Source organism: Clupea harengus, chromosome 5, assembly GCF_900700415.2.
Source record: "Clupea harengus chromosome 5, Ch_v2.0.2, whole genome shotgun sequence".
NCBI classification, from domain to species: Eukaryota; Metazoa; Chordata; class Actinopteri; order Clupeiformes; family Clupeidae; genus Clupea; species Clupea harengus.
Window position 1 is genome coordinate 18,771,962 of NC_045156.1, and position 10,000 is coordinate 18,781,961.

Consider the following 10,000-nt stretch of genomic DNA (forward strand, 5'->3'; position numbering starts at 1 on the left):
ACTCTTATGATTTTGCCCACAGTTTAACTCTCAGGCCTACAAGTCATTTTATCCGAGAATGCATAGGCTACTTGCAGGTGGTCTTATGGTCCTCCAGAGAAGCACTGGTTAGAAATAGGCTTTTCCATGCCATGTCCCAAACGACGTTGGTGTGATTTATTTTCAGGTGTGACCCATTACTTGTGCGAATCTCGCCTTGCAGTAGGTGTGCCAAGACACACGGGGCATGGATCTTAAAACAGAGAGGAAGAACCGTTTGTTCGTGCAATCCGTTAACTAGCTTGTGCCTTTTACTGCCAGTCACAGATAATTTACTGCTAATTAAATTTGAAAACTCCAATCAGACTAGTTGTCTTTGGGATGTGCAGATGAAAATGTTAGCTCTCTAAGCAGGCTGTGGCATTGAGCAGATTGAACTGCCTTCTCCAGTAAATATGGTCACGCTTAATTGGGCAATTGTATGAAATGCCAGAGTTTCATGTAATCGGGGTAATGTGAGGAGCTGTCATTGGTAGATCAGTAATGTGCTTTAGTTTCTTTGCAGTATAGCACATTTCTATCTGAAAAAAGCAATATCTAGAGTGCCAGTAGTATGTTTTCATGTCAGTACATAATAACCTTAAATATAGCCTGTCAGTATTCCAGTAGCACTGTTTGCCTTCTCTAGAGTTCCTCTTAGCACAAGTCAGGCTGTCAAAGCTGTGGAAGTTCTGATAGTAGCTGGGAATTAAGATGCTGTATGGAGTAACCCAGTTTCAGTCAATTTTATCTTGTGAAATATGCCCTTAGGTGTAGGCTGAATTCTAGGAACAAAAGATTGACTGTACAACTAACCGTATAACTAACTTGAGTCGAAGGCCTGGCCCAAACCAATTGATCATGACAATAACAATTGATACAAGCACCTCCCAGCCTGCAAAGTCTCTCGTATTCACTTCGAAAGTGTGGTGCCACTTTATTGATCTACAGGGATATTCAGGCATATGCTTTTGTGCCTCTTTGCGGAAGATCAGGCAGTGATCAATCTACCCAATCAGAGTGATCATTTTTTGGCATGGCGAATGTCATTGTGTTTTCACCATCAACCAACCTCTACCATGCATAGGAAGCCTCAAACAATGTAAACAGCAATCAGCCACATATAAAGACCAGCGTGAGCCGCTTCTCCCCTCCACAGTAATAATCCTCCACTCGGCTGAAAAAAATCATCATCTTTGCTTTTGTGAGTGTTGTAAAAGGATAAAAAGTAAAGGACAGCATCTCCTACAGCTCTTTTCACAAACTCCTGCTTTTCAAAGACACCCCCACTTCCTCCAACCTGTTCCTGCTGTCGTGCTTGTCATGTTTTGTACACACTTTTCCTGGAAAACAAGATGTTTTTATTTTCGACTGCTGTGTGCAATTAAGCAGCTACTGGATAAGACGTTGTTGGGTAATGCTGCCTGAGAAGAATCTTTAGAAATTGTTTTGTTTATTTGTTTTTATATCTTTTATTATATATCTTTAATTTCATGGTCGTGCTTCAAGTAGGGGTAGGATATGTTAACATGTCTAACTCTAGTGTATTGTTCACATTTAACAATAAACCTATAGTTTGTTACATTTTGATTCTCATATCAGACAGAGCCCCCTCTCTTTCACTCTTGGCAGGTCCTACCCTGCCCAGCTTTGCCTCTTTATTATAGCACAGTGATTTTTTGCCCTTGAGTGCACTCCTCTGCTATCTAATTAAAAAAAAAACTCGATTTGACTCACAAGTTCCCTTTTAGACATTCAGATGTGCCCTTGTGACCTCAGCTTTCCAGCTTGCCTTTTTTGATGTGACCATGTGTTGTTTTGTGTTTTTTTTGTTTTGTTTTGCCCCTCCTTATTACTTCCCTTCTGTCCTCGCAGCTGGAGGCCTTCTACTCCATCTTCACCACGGAGCAGCAGGACCACGTAAAGTCGGTGGAGTACCTCAGGAATAACCACCGGCCCACGCAGGCCATGGACAACCGGGAGGTTTTCAAGTCGGCTGTGAAGGACGCCTGGGCCTCAGACCCCATGATGGACAGCTACAGTGGGCCCTCTGGCACAGAGGCCTCCAAGGGTAAGATGGGGGTTGTGGCAAAATCATCGTGCTGTTGGCAAACCATCATCACCACACACACTCAAACACGCAGAAAGGGTCTTGCTTCAAGGACCTGTTTCTTAAAAAAGCTACAGCTGCAGTTCTTTGTATTCGCAGAACTTTACATCGTGAATGTGCAAAACCTACGAGGACAAAAACACTCATCTCACAATAATTTGACATTCTTATATTTTAGTATATATTTTTATATTTTTTTCAAGTGGTTTGATCAACTACTTTGATGAAGAAAATGGCCTTACTCCATTAGAAAGAGAGGGTGCAAAAGTAGGTCAGTAAAATCAACCTGTGTGCACAGCACAGCAGCCAGGGAATAAGATAAGCTATTGAGCTAGGTGGTCGTGCTCCAGATTAAGAAGACAGCTGTACCTAAGGCGATGGGGATGGATGTTATAATACCCAGAGTGCAGAAGCTGCACTCCAAGTAATGATGGATCGAAAAACTCTTTTACCTTTCCAAGACTTTCCAAATTACACTGGAAGGTTGAGCTAACAAAATGCACAGAACATAATTTTTCAGTCCAACTCCAGTGATTGAGCTTAGTTTACAGTCATACATTCATCCTGAATCTTTCACTCTTCCATTCTCTCTCTCTCATTCCCTTGTTGGTCTGCTATGCTTTGTCTGAGTGGATATGCGTCTGCTGTAATTTATAAACTAATGCAGAGCAGAGAGTTCTGTCTTGCTGTGCAACAATGCAGCCTCACCCGGTGTGTAAATGCTGAAAGCTGTTGAAATATTACCTGAACATGCTGATCTCCTCTCTCTCTGACCACTCTACCTGCAGAGACCTGACAATATGCCCAGCTCCATAACCGCAGAAAGCAAATTCAACAATGGCGCATGTGTAACATTAAAAAAATCCACGAACTAATCTGTAAATGTAGCCTTTGAAAATGTAAAAGCAATTGTTTAACATCGTGGTTCTAGATGGCTAGATAGCACACTGTTTTTCTTCCATGATCAAACCCATTTCTCCTTTACCTTCATTTACCTTCATCGTCCTTTCTTTGCCAGGTGTCAGAGGTATTTGAACAAAAGCTCTTTTGTCGGTGTGTGTGTGTGTGTGTGGGGGGGGGGGGGGGGGGGGCGTCTACACTACATCAATGTTGTCTGGTTTTAAGCTGCCATTGAGCCAGAGTGCACTCTCTACCCTGTTCCTTTAAATGTTGAGCTTTTGGTCTCATCCTGAGCAGAAAGAATTGATTGTCAATGGTTATGATGAAGTGGAACGCACTGTAATGGCACCCAAGAGGCAGGGTAATCAGCATTAATATTCACACTAAAAATAAAACCCATACAAATGGAGGCTGAGGTACAAAATTGCCATTGTGGCATTTGCAAGTTGACAGTGCCCCGTTTTATTCCCCCCAAAAGCTTTCCCATTTTCCCTCCCTACCTCAACCTCCCCTCTTCTCTCTCTCTCTCTGTCTTCTACAGAAGAAAAAAAGAAACACAAAACAAAATGGAGCTCTTTAGTGCGGAGCCTGATGGTTATCTCTGGCTTTATTGTTATCAGTGGAATAATCAGGATAATTATGATGCGCCGCTGATGAACTTGCTGGTGATTACGGGGACACTGATCATTTCTACTAACAGAGCCACTCCCGCTGAGTGAGCCTGTGACTGCAGGTGCCCTCGGCCTAATCACCCCAGCACCACCTCTGCTCTTCTATTTATCTCTCTCTCTCCGCCCCACTCTCTCCAACCTCAGCCATATAACTCCTACGTGCGCTGTTACAGGGCGCTGAAGACCCACCCAGACTCGTGCTCTAAACTGACCCCGGAGTGACCTTTTGTACGTGCATGTTCATCTGTATTGTGTATTGTTAGCCGCTTGTTATTGTTTCCAGTCCTGTGATACAACTGCAAGCAGTGCCTTCAATCACTACTTCAATCACTACTCCGCAGTGCCTTCAATCACTACATTGTGTTAGCGCTTCTAGTAGCCCTGCTGCCACATTTCTGTTATCATCATATCATCAGAATAATTTACCTCTTTTGTGCTGGTGCTCTCATTTCCTGACCACTTGTACCAGCCGGTTGAGATGGTGGTGTTATAGATGATAATGGTGGTGGTGAAGACGATGGTCATGATGAAGGCATGGATTATGATGTGTAAGGAAGAGGGTAAATTCTGGGAATGGTTTTGTGATGTCCTGTCACAACCAGTGTTTGCTTCGAGAGCTCAGGAAAGAGACACAGCAAGTCTCAGATCTGCACCGCCACCTAGAGGCCAGAAGGTGAAACACAGCAAATGTGTGCGCACCTCTTCCTCCTTCACTCTGGTCTCGGCAGCAGCGAACCACACTGCAGAGAGGACGATGGCCTTGAGGCAGTTTTATATGAACTCATGCATTATTTTCCCACTTTTGACGTTCACTCGACTGAATAACATTTTAGTGAGTCAGACCTCAATAAAAGATTTAGCTGTTGCTGAGGGCAACCCAGAGACCTGTGCATCATACTTCTGGCACAGCTCTCGCTACAAGCGAGCGAACGAGCCACGCTAATTCCCATCATTTATCTCAGATGAGACGAGCGCTTAATCGGATGAAGGGGGTTCTCTATCGCTCTCCCTGGCCACTGGTTGTCACATTGGCATATGACTCATGCTTTACTGTTGTTTTTCCCCCTCTTTGTTCCCCTTCCTTCCAATTTCCTGCGGTGTCTCTAGTGTGCAGTAGCACTCCGAGGAACATGAAGGTGTACTCCCTGAACCAAACAGCCCTGGTGGTGCACTGGGATCGGCCCGCCACTATCTACCACCCACCCATTGTCAGCTTCCTGGTATCCTACAGCTGGGTAAAGGATGACGTGGCCTATGAGAAGACCTTCTTCACCAAGAATGGGGACCATAACACGGTAAGGAGGAGGCATACGAGGGAGCTGCACACCCATGTTGGTTGTAGTTTTTATGCTTTCGCGTTGTTTAGTCATTCACTGTCAAAGTAGATTTATGTCCCCCCATTTAGTGGCCGTCCCTTTGGAGGCCACAGTCTTCAGGGTTGCGTTGCTGAATCAGCACTTTCTCTGCTCCACTCTTCCAGGAAATACCTGAAACTGCCACAGTACACTTATGTATTTGCAGACTATGAATATTATCTTTCTCTCTCTCCCTCTGTGGTATGTGTGTGTGATTGTCTCTCTGTGTGTGTGTGTGTGTGTGTGTGTGTGTGTGTGTGTGTGTGTGTGTGTGTGTGTGTGTGTGTGTGTGTGTGTGTGTGATTGTCTCTCTCTCTGTGTGCGTGTGTGTGTTTGTGTGTGTGTGTGTGTGTGTGTGTGTGTGTGTGCGTGTGTGTGTGTGTGTGTGTGTGTGTGTGGTTTCCTGCAGAGGGCAGTCATCACACATGTGTCTTCAGACTTCCTCTATCTATTCCGGGTGCAAGCAGTGTGTCTGAAAGATCTCCGTAGCGACTTCAGCAAAACATTGCTCTTCATAGGTAGTCATCTAACTATACATTAACTATGTAGTTTAACAGTGTTATATAGTAGGATTTGGCAGTACTAGAATAAAATTTGCACATTTTTCCCTGTAACATGTGTTACAACATGCTCTTAAGTCCTTTACATCAACATATGTTTATCCATATGAACAGTTCAGTGTTTCAAAAAAAAAATGCCTAGTGGCAACTTGTTGAAGTGAGTTTGTCTCTTTTTATCATATAAATGTGCCATATAGTAATTTTAGGTTTTGTTATAGATAATACCACCAGGATGTTCGAAGGATCCAGAATAGTGAAAACTGGAATGGTATGTATAAACACATTTCTGTTTAATAATCCCTTCAGTTAGTCCTGCCAAGATGACTGACACATCAAAATACCTGTTTCTCTGTCTTCCCATCCCTTTCCCTTTTCTTCTCTCTCTCTCTCTTTCTCTCCCTCCCTCCCTCTATCTTTCTCTCTCTCCTTCACTCTCTCTCTCTCTTCTGTCCCTCTCTGTCCTGCCCTCCCTTCCTCCCTCTATCCCTCCTGCAATCCCTCTCTCCCTCTATCTCTATTTCACTCTCTCTCTCCCCCCTCTCTCTCCTGCCCTCCCTCTCTCTCTCCCTTCCTCTCTCTATCTCTCCCCCCTCTTTTTCTCTCCCTCGCTCTCTCTCTTTCTCTATTCCTCTCACTCCCTCCTTTCCTCTCTCTCTCTCTCTCCCCTCTCTCTCTCTCTCTCTCTCTGTCCCCCTCTCTCTCTCTCCCTCCTTCCCTCTCTCTCTCTCTGTCCCTCTCTCTCTCTCTCTCCCTCCTTCCCTCTCTCTCTCTCGCTCTCTCCCTCTCTCTTTCTCCTTCAGCCCACTGTCTCTCCAGCCTCCTCAGCAGACATGGCCCCCATCAGCTCAGGTTCCTCCACATGGACCTCCTCTGGCCTCCCTTTCTCCTTTGTCTCCATGGCGACCGGCATCGGCTCTCCGTCCAGCGGAGGGCAGGCCACCGTGGCGTCTGTGGTGACCAGCACCCTACTAGCAGGCCTGGGCTTCAGTGGTGGGGTCATATCCTCCCTCCCAGGATCCCTGTTTTCCACCCAGGCCCCACCGTCCAGCCCCTCCCCGACACGCCAGGCAGCTAAGGCCTCTTCGGAGACCGCGGCGTCTGACTCCAACGCCCTCCCAGCTGAGGGCAACGAGGTGCCAGCGCAGGACGAGCAGGAGGAGGAAGGTGACGAGGACGAGGACGAGGAGGGTGACGAGGAGAAAGGAGAAGATGACAGGAAAGAGAAGAACGAAGCTGACGCAGAGCGGGACAAAACGAAGAGGAAACCCAGCAAGGGGAAAGAGACTGTCTCGCCTTTCCCGACCTCTCAAGAGCGAGAGCAGGGAGGGCCTGGAACTCAGGGCGACCCCTCACCAGCGCCCCCTGGTGGCCCAGAGGACCAGCTGGAGCAGGTTACCCTGAGCCCGCCGGTGGAGCACACCACACTCGCCATGTGGGAGGAGGAGGAGGAGAACAGCACGGCCGAGATGCAGCTCCCCAGCAGCCCGACCCGTACGCCCCAGCTCGTCAGCAGGGACCGCAACCACTGGCCCTTCCCTGTTCACACTGGTAAGGGAGCCTGTCCTCTCCTCTCCTCTCCTCTCCTCTTCCCTCGCTCCCTTCTGTGATGTCTGCATGGGTAACATATGCCGTACAGCTACCATTTAGGCTCTGGGAGTACCGGGGAGCAATTAGAGGTGTTAACGAGGCTCCTTCATTACGGTATTGCCCTTTGTGTTTAATGAACACAATGATTTATCTTGGAAAAGCGCACAAGCTTCCTCACACGTGCACGCTCGCTGCCAGCTTTATTTGTTGTGATGAGGTGGCAGCATCTGCTGGAGTGCAGCATGCTAAACCTCTGAAGGGGATCATTATCAAAGCCCTCCCATCCACCACCCATCTCTATTTGCTGCCGTAGCTCACATCCTGAGAAAGTTGTGGTGCTCTTCTCCAATGGCTTGTCTCTGACCCGTCCTTGCCTTTTAATGCCAACTCTCCAGATGGGAATAGCCTCCTGAACGTGACCAGGAACCCTGTGTCCGTGTCGGGCATGATGGAGTGGATCATGCCCCTGATGGTGGTGTCCGTGCTCACGCTCTTCTGCCTCATTCTGCTGATGACGGTGCTGGTGTACTGGAGGTGAGTTTGTTTCTCTTAACAATAAGTTAAATTCCTATTCAATCACAGCTGAGAGGCTATACCCAATACATTAGGGAGTTTAGACGTTCCTGAACGTGTCTGTGAAGTGTACACACAGTACGTTTCTATGGGTGATGTAAACTTTGTCCCCTATACTTCTCATAATTCTTGATAATTGCTGCTCTCATTACCTACGTAAGTACAGTACCATTGTTCTAACTATAAAATCCCTATCTATAGAAGTGGGATTCAGTTTTTTTTTAGTTTTTTTTATTGAAAGTTCCCTGCCAGTCATGTCTTTGATTCTTAACACCACGCTCAAGTCCGGCTGCACCTTCACCCTCTCTGAGGACACATCTCCAGCCCTCCTCACTCTCCGCACAGAGCCCCGAAGGAGCTCCAGCACCATCTGCTCCCCTCCCCTCCCCCCACCTCCCCTCCCGTGCCCTCTCTCTTTCTGCGCCGGCCTCGTTGCTTCACAGCACGTTTAACACGCAAGGTGCGCTGCTCAGTTTTAAAAAAAAAAGAAAAGAAAAAAGAACCCGAAAAGGCCCACATGGCTGCCTCAGATAGGGGAGAGGGCTCTAGGGCCCAGCCACGTGATGGACAGAAAGAGGAAGGGAGAGGGAGGGATGGAGTGAGTGCCAGTAGAGCGGTAGAAAGGAGAGATGGAGAGAGAAGAGAGGTGAGTCAAAAAATAACATAGGAAAGAAAGAAAGAGAGAAATAACAACAGAAAAAGAAACACACCAACTGAAAAAGGAAAGAGGACAAGACAAAAGAAGGAGAGCAGAGCTGCTGTGCCAGCTGCAGCAATTAACTATTAGCCTCTAGGTCATTAAAGCCAGAGGTGCAGAATGCACACGCAAACGTGCAGCCACTAACTATGGCCAGACACAATGGCCACAGTCCAGAGGCATGATTTACTAACTGCCTCCGTCTGATCCGTCTCTGGGCATTTGATCTGGCCAAGCGATGGGCTGAGCATCACTTGATGTATGTCACATTATATCCATGGCAGCTAATGAAACGTCCTGCTAATGGAGTCTGTGGAGATGAATGAGAGGACATGGTGTTGAGACTTCATTCTGACTCAGTCACATGATTTATGCTCCACAGAGCGTTTTTGTGACTCACTTTCCCCCATCCATCCCTGCGGAGGTCTACTGTAGAGCGTATGGACAATAAGTGAATGAGGGGCTGAGGATATAAACCAGTGACTAAGCTTACAGCTATGTGAGTCATCAAAAAAAGTCTGTCGGGTGAAAAAACAAACATTAGAACACTTACATGTGGCTAGATATCTAAGCTGTGGCTATTGTCTCGTTGAATCAGTTCATAGCCATGCTTAGTTGGCATGCATGGTGTCCTGTCAGTAGAATGCTCTGCTGAATCACAGGTATCACCGGTCTCCTTGGTGGCCTCTCCACTAGTACATCCCCATAGTTGTGGAGATAGAAGATGTTCTGTCTTTATTAATAGTCACTGGTAAAGGACAGCACGGGCACATGCCAATCTGGTTCACGCAGTGTAACCTACATTTGATGTTGTTTGCTGCAAGAGCTTTCTGATAGAGTTTGAGTTTAATAAGGGAGTAAGAAGGCAGGGTTCCATCTGGATGGCTTGAAGGCTTGTGGAGTTCGGGCAAACTCCCAGATGCCAATTAGGGATCAGCAGCATGCCTTGCTCATTTCCACACACACACACACACACACACACACACACACAAACACACACTTCACTGCCAAGGACCGACCTCATTTTCACACAGAGAGAGAGAAAGAGAGAAAAGCTGCATCAGTGTCAAAAGTTGGAATGTCCCCAGCATGGAAGCTCCACCCTCAGTAGCCCTACTGTGTGAATGGAGACCCACTAGGCCCACCCCCCTCTGCTGGAGACAGGAGGAGGCGGGCACTCCTAGACAATCAGCCCAGCCGCCACCTATCCCCCATCCCAGCCCCCACGCTCTCCCTATCAGCCACACTTCACAGGGGGTAGTGAGGGCAGCAGAAGGCAGGGATGTGATGTGTACCAGAGGAGTCCCCCCACACACACTCACGCTGTCCTTCCTCCTCCTCCTCCTCCTCAGTTCTCTCCTCCCTCAGTCACTCACTCTGAAGCTGGGCTCTGCAGGCTGCCACCGGCCCTCTCCCTGTGTCTTGCTCTTCCTGTCTGTGTGCTTCAGCCTTCTGACAGCCATGACAGGCATCTGCTCTCTGCTCTGCTTGAAGTACAGGTAGGGAAGGTGAGAGGAGGGATGGAAGGA

General features: G+C 47.4%; 1 protein-coding gene across 1 annotated transcript in view; it reads left to right on the plus strand.

Annotated features, from left to right (window-relative positions):
- Positions 1 to 10,000, plus strand: part of ca16b (carbonic anhydrase XVI b) — a 61,730-nt gene that overhangs the window by 39,849 nt on the left and 11,881 nt on the right. Inside the window, exons 8-13 of the mRNA XM_031567985.2 lie at positions 1,894 to 2,089; positions 4,807 to 4,994; positions 5,464 to 5,572; positions 5,833 to 5,882; positions 6,415 to 7,162; positions 7,597 to 7,735. Of these exons, the coding sequence (XP_031423845.1) occupies positions 1,894 to 2,089; positions 4,807 to 4,994; positions 5,464 to 5,572; positions 5,833 to 5,882; positions 6,415 to 7,162; positions 7,597 to 7,735 (1,430 nt within the window). The remainder of the gene's footprint in view (positions 1 to 1,893; positions 2,090 to 4,806; positions 4,995 to 5,463; positions 5,573 to 5,832; positions 5,883 to 6,414; positions 7,163 to 7,596; positions 7,736 to 10,000) is intronic.